The sequence below is a fragment of the Anthonomus grandis genome, chromosome 7 (genome assembly GCF_022605725.1).
Source record: "Anthonomus grandis grandis chromosome 7, icAntGran1.3, whole genome shotgun sequence".
Classification (NCBI taxonomy): domain Eukaryota; kingdom Metazoa; phylum Arthropoda; class Insecta; order Coleoptera; family Curculionidae; genus Anthonomus; species Anthonomus grandis.
The window spans coordinates 21743858-21758196 of NC_065552.1; the positions used below are offsets into that span (position 1 = coordinate 21743858).

Genomic DNA, 14339 nt, shown 5'->3' on the forward strand with positions numbered 1-14339 from the left:
ATTGACAATTCGACAATTACTATAATCTCGTCCAGGTTGTTTTTGCAGTTTAAAGCTGATGCAAAATTAAGACTTATTAGAAGATTTGATGGTTTATCCTTTGAACTCCTGTTAGAGAGTAGAATAGTCAAGGCACATTTAAATTCCTGAGAGGAATATCTCAGAAGTTAATCTTTAATTGTATTGTAACGATATCGGCAACGCCGCAAGGTAATTTATAGGTATTCCATACTCCTTTGCCGTCGAACTTTCCTGGCATAACTTACATAATTCATTTGCATTCCAATATTGAAATGAATAGGGCCACGCCTTACGTTTATTTCTATTTGTATTTTCTTTTGTACTGCTCCCAATTTTTCTAATTCTTCTTTAGCTAAACAGCTCTCTCAGAAATACTTCAAAAGAGGTCATTAACTCTTTTTGTTTAATTTGAAGATCTTCTATAAATTTTGAATCTCATTCCTTATGTTGTTCGTCTTGTTTCTCTTGTTCATCTCTGCGTCTTTAATCGCGTTTTTTTTGCTCCATTTAGGATCAGCTCTTAAGTCTTTATGCCTTCTTTCATAGTCTTTATCAGATCTTGTTTTTGTCTTGCTCTTTAGTTTTTTTTCTTTCCTGGTCTTAATATAAGAACTTTATTTTCTTTTGTCGGTTGGGCAAGACCTTTAACTCTTTAATGGATCTTCCTGTTTCGTTCTTGTTATTCTTTTGTCTGTTTATAGTCTTTTTCTTGAAGCCTCAGTAATCTAGATTCTAGACAATCAATATTTTAGTACAATGTAGTGGCATCAGAAACTAATAAGTTATTTATTGTGGCTTATTTGTAAAAAAGCAATGTTATTGATGGAAATAACAAACAACATCTGTTCCAGGACAAATTAGCCTTGCAGTGAGAAATTGCAATTATGATTATTTTTTTAAGACAAATGCTATGAGTATAGTCACAGTCAAAACCTTGAATAAATGGAAAGCGGCCAGCAAATAGTTCACAGTGAGTGTTGGTGATGCGACTTGTCTTCAATGTTGTATATCTCTTCAAGTAAACTCTTTGAGGTGGTGACTTCTTTCTAGATATAGATCAATAATCCAGTTTAATCATAGCAAGGGATTGTTTAAGTTAAAATTGACAAGTGTCTAATAAAGTAAATAAAGTATATGATCATGTAAACTAGAATAATTCATATATTGATTCTTTTAATAAACACAAAAGAAATAAAGCTATTTTCGAGAAATGTTTTATAAAAAAATCAAACCAGGTTTAAGTATACCATTAAATTGCCAAAAAGACTAAAACATTGAGCCAAGTAATATCCTCTCTAAGAGAAGCACTGCAACCATTAAAACCAATTTATCCTCTTAAATATAGTGATAATCTAGTCCATAAGTAGCATACATAAAAAAAAAACTGGTATAAAACATGAAGCCAAAAAAGCATCGCAACCCAAATCCAGTATCCAGAGGCTTCCGAACGGTTTACGAGCCTCAATTTAAAAGGACGGTAATCCTATATGCCGAACAAAAAAGTAACCAAGAGGCACGCAAACGATTTGGTATCAGCGAGGACACGATTAAAAGATGGCGCAGAACCAGATCAAATATCATGGAGGTGGCGCAGCAGTGCATCAGAAGGTCCCAAAGACATTCCCTGGGCCGCTCCAGCGTCAGCGAAGAAACCGGTAAAAACGAACTTTTTGGAACCGACACTTCTGAGAGAACGGTAGAGAAATCAAAACATGATTTAGGTATTGGTCTTAGTCTCTATAAAAACCTTGTATTCATTTAATTTTAGTTATCTTAGATGATGTAGACGCTTTTTTTATAGATTCCATGCCTCTAAAGCAAAGACTGTCACATGGAGATTCTGGCTCTTCAGTTACTACATCACCGGCTCCTCAAGAAAGTGTGCTGCAGAGTCAGCCCATATCACCCACAAAACTTAAGGTAATTTTATAGAATTTTAACAACAAAAATCATTAAATTGAATTTTATGGAGAATTGATGCATTATTTTATTTAGTGGGTTAGCTCTTTGATTAAATTGATTCTATAAAAGGCCTTGTTAGTATATTAAATCTGAATCAGGAGTTGGCTCTTTTGTACAAATCTTGTGATTCATTAAGGGATATTGAGATATTAAGGGTTGTATAACTTGAAACTCTACTTAAGAATGTTTTATAGTACTAGTTAGTATTATTGTGTTGATTTTGGTTGTATAGGTAATATAACAGTGGTGGAAACATTTACAAAATTGGAACTTTTTATTTTGACAAATATATTTCTTTCTAATATTTATTGCAGTGTATACATAGTAGAATACGATTTGACGATATTTATTTATGTTTTCATATAAAATATTGATTGATCATTTTAAATTATAGCTAATTTTCGTATAACAGTTGCAAATAAGTATGGAAACTATTTTATAAAAAAAAACGATATTATAAAAATTATGATTAATACTTTTTGGTATTTTGTAGAATACCCATCAGCATCTAAGACTGCCTGACATCTTCTAGGCATGGAGTCGACCAATTTTTAAAAAGTTTATGCAGGAATTTTTGACCACATAGATTTAATAATAGTAAAAGTTGTTGCTGGTTTTTTATATTGGAATGCATCTGAATACGGCGATCTAAGATGTCCCAAAGATGTTCAATGGGGTTTAAATCTGGGGATGGAGATTCCAGAACAGTTTTTTTTGGATTGGCTTCTGACGAAACCAATCTGTCACTAACTTAGATGAATGTTTCGGATCATTGTCCTGTTAAAATATCCATTCCAATGGCATATCTTCTTGTGCAAGCATTGTATTTTCCAATATCTCTGTATTATAATTGGTCAATTTTACCCTTCACTTGAATAATTGGCCTTGTCCCAGATCGGGAAAAACATCCCCGTCTGGGGATTTTCGGTCTCCTTACGTATTTCTTGCCATTCACATATTACTAATATTGACAGGTGACATTAATGTAAATTTTTTAGACTGCAATAACTCTAACAATTATTTGTCAATATGTAAAGTGCTGAAATCTTTTAATTTAAGTTTGCATGTACATCAACCTACTCGCATCACTGCTAATTCAGCATAACTTTTAGATTAAGTTTGCTCTACGCTCTGTGAAACGCAGGTTGCATGTAGAATTGTAAATGCTGGGTTGTCTGATCATGAGGCCATATTATTTTCCATACCTGACAACGGTGATCCTTTTAAGAGTTTCCATTTAACTTTAGTGGATGTTTTTGAGTCAACTTTTCCCATGATGACAATTAGGGAAAAAAGGACAAGACCCTGGTATACCAGGGGTCTCTTAATTCCTGGTAAAAATCTTCGGTGTTTGCACTCCATAAGAAAGTTTGCCCTAGACAATTCCAGGTTCATATCCTACTTACGTGATACAGTGAAACTGGCAAAAAACTTATACTACTCAAGTGAAATAAATCAATCAAGAAATAAGTCTAGAGAGTCTTAGAAAATTGTTAATGACTTACGTGGTGAACGTGGGAACCCTTCTGGTTCTAATAGCAGGGTGTCGGCCGAAACACTCAATCATTTTTTCCAGGGTGTTGCTTTGGGTCTATCAATATATTGCCTCAGTCCATAGCCCTGCTTCCCACGCTTGGCAAGCTTGTAGAGAGATTGGTAAAAACTAGAATGATGGAATTTCTGAAACGGCATAATGTTCTTAACCATCAGATTCCGGACGAAACTGGGTACATCTGATGCTATTTTCTATTTTTTGGAGAGTCTGTACATGAGGTTGAACGCTGGGAGAGTGCGGCGGCGGTGTTCTGTGACTTATCTAAGGCGTTTGATTGTGTAAGTCACAGAATATTGCTGCAGAAGCTAGAAACCTATGGATTCAGAGGAGTTGCTGTCGACTGGTTTCGTTCTTACCTATCTGGAAAAAAACAAAGGGTATTCTTTGACAATGATATGTCATCCCGTCTGGATATGGATGCGGGTGTACCCCAGGGTTCTAACAGTACACTGTATATAACAGTATACACAGTATACAAAAAAAAACAAAATTTCATGGAATAAAAAACAATTTCAGATTCCATTCCACACACAGAAAGGGCTGTTAAAGCTTTAGGTTGACAAGATTCTATAAATATCGGTATATACATTGGCGCTGCTGATCAAATATTGGGACAAGAAAAGGCTATAGAATATTTAATAATCCTTTACGGAAATTAGCACTATAAAATTTTAAACACTAGATACTGTTAATATAAATTAATACATAGTAAGGACTAAAAAAAATTATTAAAAAAAAATAATCATAAATTTAAACTACTTCTCAGGGACCAGAGAGAAGGTTTTGTTTCATATAGTTTTTAAAACACCTTGCAGATCCAGTAAAATCATGTATTTTAAATTTGTTTATGGTTGATGAGATCAAATATGAACAGGAATTCTTAAAAAGTTGTTTTTTATGATTTGGCACTGTTAAAATGTATTGTCGTCGAATATTTAGATTATGAACATCCGTCCGAAATCTAATCTTATTATACAAGTACTTTTATATTTTATAATTTTATAAAATTAACACAAAGAGTGCAAAAGGCGTCTTTGTCAACCATGCTGAGCCACTCAAATTCTTTTAGCTTATAAGAGATAGGTTGTTTTCGTCGTAATCCATATATAAGACGTAAGCAAGACTTTTGCATTTTTTCAATACGGTTTATATCATCGACATCCTAAAAAGGACCATAGACCAAATCCGCAAAATTAAAATTTGTTAGTATTAGAGATTCACATAATAAGGCTTTAGTCTTAGAAGTCAGTAAATGACGGTGTGCATAAATTAATTTTAGTTTTGAAATTTGCATTTTTTTAGCAGAGACTCACATGTGCCTAAAATTTAAGTCTTAAAAGATATATAATCATCCCCTAATTTAATGCTCAGTCTATCCATAAGAATCGTGCGATAATTTGCAGGACAAAATAATATAGCTACGCTTATGCTGGGATTTATTTTAAATAAATAATCATATGACACAGTTAATAATTTGTTTAAATCATAATTGATATCAGCATTTGCATTAATAGAGTTACTAATGGGAAAAGACTCGTATATTTGCGTGTCATCAGCGTATAGATGATACTGACAGTATTGCAGGGATTTTACGATATTTGAGCTAAAGATACTATAAAACAAAGGTCCCAATATTGAACCCTGAGGAACGCCTACCGTTACCCTCTCTAAATCCGAAAATATATCCTCTACAACTATCCTTTGAAACCTATCAGTTAAATATGAAGAAACAAGATTATAAGTGGTTTCCTCAAAACCAACATATTTTAAAATAGATTTTCAAATAGAATAGAATAGAATTAGAATTTCGAACGCTTTAGTATAAGTTAATAGAACCAAAGCAGTTGCTTGGTTTTGATCATGAGCAGCATATTGCAGCTAATTTCCAATCTAAAACCAGATTGTTTCTCTGGTTGAATTCTATTTCTGTTTAAAAATAAATTGATTTGATATTCCATTATATTTTCTAATACTTTTGAGAGCAGAGGCAAAATTGAAATGGATCAAAAAGTGCTAAATTCAGTCGGATTAGCTACCTTGGGTAAAGGAAGCATTTGCAAGCTTCCAAGTCTTGGGAAAATATGATTTGCTCAAACAGCAGTGCATGATATGGGTCAAGAATGGAATAATAAAAGGACAGTAAAGTAAAATTTATGTTATATTCAGATCATCCATTCCAAAAGCTTTTGATTTAATTTTTAATCAAAAGTATTATATTAGAAACCTGCTCTTCTGTAACATTGTTAAACGAAAATTGATCATAAGTTAATTTATTATTAAGATAAAACTGAATTGTTTCTTGTTTTGGTATAGAAGCATTCTTAGAGAGTCAATAATATGTCAATGATATCTCTCTAATTCCAATTAGGGGCAAATTTACTATCTTTGCGGATGATACAACAATACTTTGGCATGGCACTGACCTCAAGAGGTTGAAGAATACTGTTGATGAAGATTTAATTCTTGTAAAGTCATGGTGTGAATCTAATAGATAATAAGATTTCTAAAACTAATATTTTAAGTTTTAAATGTAACTTTGGAGCTGTCACTTTGCAAAATGAAACAATAAGTCCTTCTAAAACATGTAAATTTTTGGAACTGACAATTGATAAGCAATTAAAATTTGAAAATCATATCTCCTCTTTAATAGGGAAGCTATCATCCAACTGTTATGCTAGTAAAGTTAATGTTAGTAATAACACATTCTCTGGGACTTGATGTGGCTAAAATTGCCTATCATGCTCTTATTGAGTCTCATCTGACATATGGTATTGTGTTTTGGGGTGTGTGCTCTCAGTATTTGTTCAGCTCTCTATTTATTTTGCAAAAAAGAGCCATACGATACATGTGTGTAGCTCCCTTTCGTAGCCCCTATAGGCCATTATTTTTAAAACACTCTGTCCTGACATTGCCATGCCTTTTTATTTTAGAGACTGTTTGTCTTATCCATAAAAAATATCGCCATCAGCTTGGCTTCCCCTCTTCGGGTTACAATCTCCGAACAACCTTCTCTTTACCTCTGCCTGTCCCAAAAAGTGAGCAGATTAAGTCCTCTATTGTGTACGGTTAATACAGTTAATGCAGTAAACCTTCCCGTCATCTGCAAAGGTTTGGCTTTAGTTTACAAGTTTTTATCTAGATCCGCAATATAGCATGTGAATAGAACGGGGCCAAGGACTGAACCCTGAAGAACTGTCCATTGATCCTCACTCTGGTGGTTCTAGATTTGTGTGTGTTCTGTATGAATGTCAATATGTGCCTTCTTATTTCAGCAAAATTGTTCAACTTGCAAAATTGGAGAAAGATCTTCTGGTCCAGGGCCCTTGCTCACATCCAAGCTGGATAATTTAGTGTATGTATCAGAAAAATAAGTCAACAATGACCTCACCTGTAGATCCGGTACTGCCCTTGTAGGAGAGCACATTTGGTATATGGGAATTAGCTGTTCTAGAGGGAACAAATTTCCAGAAGTTCTTTAAGTTGCTTTGTTCATTGTAGCACAGTTTAATACTTGTATTTTTTAAAACACAATACATAAAAAAAATTTAAAAAATTTTTGGGACATCCCAATTGAACTCTAAAAATTAAGTTGAAATTAAATCGGAAATATGGCTAAACGGCTTAGTCATCGTATTTGCTTAACACTAAATATGTCCTGGAGGGGTGTATGCTACCACACATGTAGTAAGTCCATCAATCGTTTGCCTCCAGGATTCCCTTTCTTGTTGTATTGCATCTTGCAGGCTCTTTCCTATCAGATTTTTCCTCTTGGTCTTCGTCCATTTAATTTTCCTTCTATGATCAACTTCTCCATTGCCTCTGGGAATGTGTCCCAAAGTATTTTAAACACTGTCGGTTGATATAAGTGGATAGATAGTCTGGTTTGGATACGTAGTTGTCTTAAAATTGATTGGTTGGGGCGGTGTACATAAAATTCGAAGCATTTTCCTATAGCACCATATTTCTAGAGCGTCAATTCTGAGATGGTCTGCCATTTTCATTGTCTGCCTCTTTGCTGCATCATCGTCACTATGGGGAAAATGAGAGTTCGTATAAGTCTGAGTTTGGTGTTAATTATGGACATATCCTTCTAGATACAAGTGACCAAATTATTTAATTAACAATTATTAAATTTTTTTTTCTTAAGTTTATTTTTTTTTGTATTTTTATATTTTTTAATAAATGAACTTTATCTTCTTGGAAAATCAATGCAATTTTTCAGCAGTTTGTTCGATAACTGGGAGGAAAAGCAAAACGCAAGTGATTTTAGGTGCAAATTCATAATAAATTAAAATTTCGGGCACTAAATTTTAGTGTTTAAATAATCTTATTTAGCAGCTACCTTTAAGCTAATAGTGGACCAGATCGAGAGTGGGCTTGTAACAATCTTCATATTAGCATTGATGGAAGTAAATAAAAAACTGTCGGAAAATTCAAAAACTTAGGCTTAATTCTAGATCAAGAACCTCAGTTTAGGTCCCAGCTAGGTAAAATTATGCAGAATTGCTACATAACTTTAAGAAATCTGTATAAAAGCAGACACTTTTTAAACATGAACTTCAAGATACAACTTTGTGAAACGCTGGTTTTTTTAACTGTAACTATTGTAATTTTATTTATTACCCGTTTTTGGACATGATTGATAAAAAAAAGTATCAAAGAATTTAAAACTCTTGCATTCGTTTTGTGTACGGCTTAAGATTGCGCGACCACGTCGGCGACAAACTTTCAGAACTGAAATGGCTTAACATGGAAGGCAGGGTAAACCTTCACTTTGCGTTTTTTTTATTTAAAGTTTTGAAAAATAAAGTGTTTACCTACTAGAACTACTATCCATGATCGCAGCACACGTTTTTGTGGGAATTTTCAAATTCCTCAACATAAGACCGCCTTGTTCCAGCGCACATTTAGCCCCACTTTAAAAACTTAAACTTTTAAACGCGAAATTGCTTGGCAGATTTGATTTGATCGTATCTTTACAGGTGTTAAAAAATATATAAAAATATAGGCTCATGCAGGAGTGTTCTTTTTTTTTTTTTTATAATAATTATGCTTGTAGGCTTTCTATTACTCTTTCCTTTAACCAGATTTTAAATCTTGTTATGCACTAGAAAAATTAGTATATTTTTGAGAATTTGTTCAATACTACATTTATATGTATAATTTTTAAGTTTAACTGTGTAATATGTTACGTGCAACATTTGCATTTTCATTGTAATCTTTTTTTTTTAATTAAATACTTGGTTAAGCCAAAGAGCTATGCTGAACTTCGCCAAGTATAAAATAAAGGCCATTTATTATTATTATTATTATTAATATTATTATTATGATTATTCTTATTTAAATAATACAATAACAACAGCAACAATAACAAAATAAAACAAAACAAAATAATTTCCGTTCATCTGATTCAATACGTAATCTTGCTCTTTTTGATAAGGAACAGCGAATTCTTTAAAAAATCACTTTATTTCGGAATTTATTGCAAGCCTGCCCAATTCTTTCCTAAAGCTGTTCTCGAGCTTCTGTGGGAACGGCATTCACTTTTTCGATTTGAAATACCCTCAAATGCAAAAATCACATTGATTCAGATCGGGGGATCTAGGAGGCCATGTAATGGGACCACCTCTTCCTATCCATTTATTTTGATTCGTCTGATTGAAATACTGCCGAAAGTTTACACCAAGTACAACCTGTAGACCCGAAAGTAAGATGTTTAGGACATACATTAATATACATTTTTTTTTTTATTTTTTATTGGAGAATCACCCTGTAAAGTTTGTCGGTATAGTTCCTGGATACCCGGTATATAGATTGATCTGCTTTTATGCCTAAAATATGGGAAAATTCTTTTTTTTAGGTTACAAGACAGGGCAAACCACACCAACCTCCAGCAAAACCACAAACACCACCGCCGCCTCTGCCTCCTCCCCGTGTATGTCTAAAATGGAATACGCATCACCTAAATATTCAAAGTGCATTTCCCAACTTTTTGAGTAAAGAACAATACGTCGACGCCACCTTGGTATCCGAAGGGAAAACTCTTAAATGCCATAGGGTAAGGTAATCAAAATATAATTACCGCTTTAATTTAATCGATTTATTTTTTACAATTTGTGTGTTTTTCTAGATGATTTTGTCGTCGTGCAGTTCTTACTTTGAGGAAGTGCTAAGTGGTATAGCTCCCCTACAACATCCCGTATTGTTTATGAAAGATATTCCATTTTGGATATTAAAAGGCCTTTGTGATTTTATGTATGCTGGAGAAGTACACATTTTGCAAGATTGTCTCAAAGAATTCTTGGACGTTGCCACAACATTAAAGGTGAGTTAGGAATAAATTAATTATGATTTTCGCTATTCAATTTTACTAAAAAAGACTCATTAGCCGGGTAAAAAGCTCTTAGAAGCTTAAAAAGCGTTCCACCCCATACACTAATTCTGTCTTTCTAAAATTTTAGTTTTCTACATGGTCAATACTTTATAGTATGGAGAATTATTTTTGTTGGGATTGATATCAGTAAAATTAATCTATAAGTGATTATTGCAAGGAATGAATAAAGTAACTTTAATATAACATTGCACCCGGTATCTTTGCGCGTTAGTAAAAAAAAGGCCTATGCGACATGCGCTATGCGCGAAGAATTTTGGATTGCAATAAACGGCAGTATCTCTCTCGTTTTGTTCGTTGAAAGTACCACCATCTTTTCGGGTACCGCAAAAACCGTAATTCTACAAACTCAAAATTAGTGTAAACAGAGGCGCCTCAAATTCACGAGAACTATAAAGTGCACGAAGATCCAGCAACTAGATCCTCACGGGTAAGTCGTTAATGCCCCTTTGTTTCGCCGCTCAATGGTGAATAATATCAAAATTTCTCTTTTTATACAGTCCACAGTTTTATCTCATTTATTAGTCGATCATTCACCACTATATTTGAATAGGATCTGCCTTAGTTGTTTACATAAAAAATTTATATGTTTGTTCCATTTCATATGATTATGGAAAATAACTCCTAGATATTTGATCTCATCACTTTTTTGAATGGTATATTGCTTACTAGGCGAAATAATTCAGTTCTTGAGAGTTTGCTTCTTTTCTTTTATAGCTGATTGTCATAAATTTGGTCTTATCAAAGTTTATAGCAAGATAATTATGGTCAAACCATTGTTTTAACAAAAGAAAATCTGTTTCCGCTGGTCTCTTCACGGAGTTCCATGAATCACTGCGTATTCGATTACGGTGTCATGGGAAAATGAAGAAATTTTACCGACAGCAGTAAGTTCCAGTAATCCATTAATTTATATTGAAACTAGGATTGGACCTAGAACTGTACCTTGCGGAACTCCAAACTTTATCTCGCGTCCATTGCTGAGTACTTAATTTAGTTTAACAAATTGTTGCCTATCAGTTAACTACATTCTATGAGCTTTAGAGCAATAACTCTAATATCCATGTCTTCAAATTTGTTCAGTAATATAGTGTTCCACTGTGTTGAAGGCTTTTGTTAAGTCTAAAAATATACATAATACGTACTTATTTTTGTTGACGGTTTCGTTTATGTTGTTACTTAAAAAAAGAATAGCGTCTTCTGTAGGTACTTTATTTTTAAAGTCAAATAGTTTTTCCGATATTAAGTAAAATCTCTCTAAAAATGTTAAAAGCCCACTTTTAAGAATTTTCTCCACGATTTAAAATGTTAATGTTATTGGGCGATAATTTGTCATTTCTGTTCGATCTTCTTAAATACTGGAACAATTATCCCCTCGTTCATGGCCCTTGGAAAAACTCCAGCTTCCATAATTTAGTTTGTTAAGTAGGCTAAGGGTTTACAATAATCAACAATTATTTTCAAGATTTTTGCGGTAATGCCATCTTCTCCGAGTCTTTTATTAGTCTTTAATTCTCTAATTACAGTCTCAATTTCTTATTAATTTCTGTCGGATATAGAAGCATTGATTGCTTTTTTATTTTTCGAGTACCTGTTGTTGGGTCGTTGCATTGTTGAGTTTTCTACAATGTCCGCAAGAAAGACATTAAAATGGTCACATATCTTTTTTTATCACTTTACGTTATTTTGCAATTTAATTTCACTTATTTTATTGTTATCATTGGCATTACTTTTATTGCTATATTTATTAAAAACCATCCAAAGAGCAGAGTCTAATTTGGCGTTAATTAATGTGTTCTCAAAATACTCCCTTTTTTATATTTATAAGTTTATTCTTGAAAGTTTTATATTCCTTCTTCAAGTCGCTATTTTCAGGATTTGCCAGATCTCGCTTGTCATTTGTTATCCAAGGTTGACATTTAACATTTTTTATTCGAATAGTTTTAGAACAATTCCGCAAAGCTTTTGTTAAGATATCGTTCATTGTGTATACACGTTCGGCGGTTGAAAATTTCGAATATCATTTTTGCGTAATGTGTAAGAAGGAGGCGGAGTAGAGCGAGAACAAACTTGGCTCCACCCTGGGCGGCTATCGCGTCGTCGTTGCGCTTATCAGCACAGAATAAACGATCTCACAGAAGCGAAGGCTTGCGTCGGCTCCTTTGATATCCGTGAACCAGTTTTTTATAAGCCCAACTGACAGATGCACCCGGCGCAAATACACTGAGATATCTCGTAAAGTTATAGTAAACGCATACACCGAACGAAGTGCTTTTATTTTTAAAATCAAAATGGTTATATTCATATAATATGGGAGCAAACTACAACATTTAGTTACATTTCAAATAGGATTTTTTTTTGTTAAGGCTTATATTGGTCCTTACTTTTTAGAATAATTATAATAATTATTATTTCTATAAAAATTGTTATTTGACAGTTTTAATACACGATAGAGGTGTAGGTTAGTATACTTTTAATTTGTTTTGGAATGGAATTTTTGTGTTAGTTGTTTTATGATAATGGTAAATAATATTTGCCTTTAGTAAGGCACTAGCTGAGAAAAAGTCTACTATTTGTGTGATGTTAATATGTTAACAATATACATATACATATGTACATAGGTAGGTATTTTTAAATTAAATTTTAGCTGGAAGGATTAAACGCAGGTATGTTTTCTCGTATGTTTTAAACACAACACATTTAAGAGTAGGTATCATCGGCGTTTATATATTTATATATAAAAAGATATATGTATGTATTATTATATACATATGTAGGTACCACACATACGTCCATATTTTATAAAGGTATTATACGTTGTATAGTCGCCGTCCATAATGATAGTCTGGAAGAAAATATAAGATTTTTAAGGGTTTTCAACCTTAATATTTTTATCTATGTACAATGTTATGTACCTGCATGTATGTACACATACATAGATACATATGGTTTAGGTATATATATATATATATATGTTTATTACATTAAATAATGTTTATTCTGTATTTATTTGCATGGCACGACAAATTAATTAGGGAATATTCTGAACTTTTCAAAGCTTTTAAACAACCATAATAATAATGAATAATACATAATAATGTAACTTTTTTATACCTACTTTAATAAAAATAAAAAACGGCGAATTTCAAAATATCGCAAATATACACACTAACGCTCGTACTATTACACTAATTATGACCCGATACCCCACGTGGGCGACGACAGTTGTACCCGTTAGAATGGGGGTAAATGGGAGGAGCCTGAACGAAAAACCGGTTCGGTAAAAAGGGCTAGCCTTCACTAGAATCTAGGGACAGAAAATTCTACTTTGATTCCGCATGCGCTCTTGGGCTTTCTTCGCTTAACCTTAAGGAATATTTTGCGTGGTTGCCAAACGTGTTCAAAAACGTCAGTATATTTTCCTGATTTGAATGTGTATTATTTCTTTTAATTTAGCACAAACAAGTATTTATTTTTCAAACAAAGCATTTATTCAATTAATATGTGTACATTAAAAGTAAAATAAACTAATACTAAAATTTCGGTTGTATCAACAAAAACTTAATTTTTGTGCTTACCTCCCTATACTGGGTTTAGAAAACTGATGGATTTAAACAGATAAATAACATAAAATAACAAATAAGATAAGAAAATAAAAAACTTGGTGGCATTTACAGCCAAATAAAATATGAATAAGAAATAAGGGTGACTTGTGGTATTACCCTTACAATTCTAATTATTTTATTTTTAAACAATGATCTTTCCGTAGAAATAGAAAATTGTATATTACCTATAGGGTCACATGGTTAAAAAGCAAACAAAAAAAAACAAACGAGTTTTTATTAAATAAAACACAGAAATTAACTGTTTAAGTTTGATATACATTAAAGACTACACTATTGTATACATACATTGGATTAATTATACAGATACAATTTTTTTTATAGCAAGAAATCATTAGGCTCAGCTGTGAGAATAGAATTTCATACGTCTTACTATTTTAGTTTTAAAAATATTAATTTACGAAATTTCACTTTTTTAACGCTGACTGATTGACTCACTCACTTAGGATCATCAAAATGTTAAGGCACTTCCAAATGACTTAAAGAGCTCAAATTCTGTAGACAGCTTAGGTTTAGAGAATAACCAACGAAAAAAATCAAAAAATTTTCCCTTCTAACCTCCTTCACCACCCCTCTTTAATGATTTTAATTTTCCCAATTACTTAGGGAGCTGAAATTTTGTAGTCAGGTCTGGTTTAGGGCAGAACTAACGAGAAAATTCAAGATATTTCTGAAGAAAAAGAAAAAATAACTAGGTAGGTACCTACTTAAATAAAAAAAAATGTACGCTGATTTTATAAAACCTTGCAAAAATATCTGAAATCAAAACAAAAACATTTCATGTAAA

The 14339-nt window shown here is 32.6% G+C and overlaps 1 protein-coding gene across 4 annotated transcripts in view; it reads left to right on the forward strand.

The window, feature by feature from the left end:
* The window catches only part of LOC126738493 (titin-like), a 77927-nt gene that overhangs the window by 10562 nt on the left and 53026 nt on the right, over positions 1-14339 (forward strand). For 2 of the 4 annotated variants that reach the window (XM_050443857.1, XM_050443858.1), the window contains exons 2-5: positions 1367-1742; positions 1823-1941; positions 9399-9596; positions 9669-9863. In XM_050443857.1, coding sequence (XP_050299814.1) covers positions 1418-1742; positions 1823-1941; positions 9399-9596; positions 9669-9863 — 837 coding nt within the window. In that variant the 5' untranslated portion in view covers positions 1367-1417. Of the gene's footprint in view, positions 1-1366; positions 1743-1822; positions 1942-9398; positions 9602-9668; positions 9864-14339 lie in introns of those variants that run through there. The other 2 variants (XM_050443859.1, XM_050443860.1) reach the window with 2 other exon arrangements.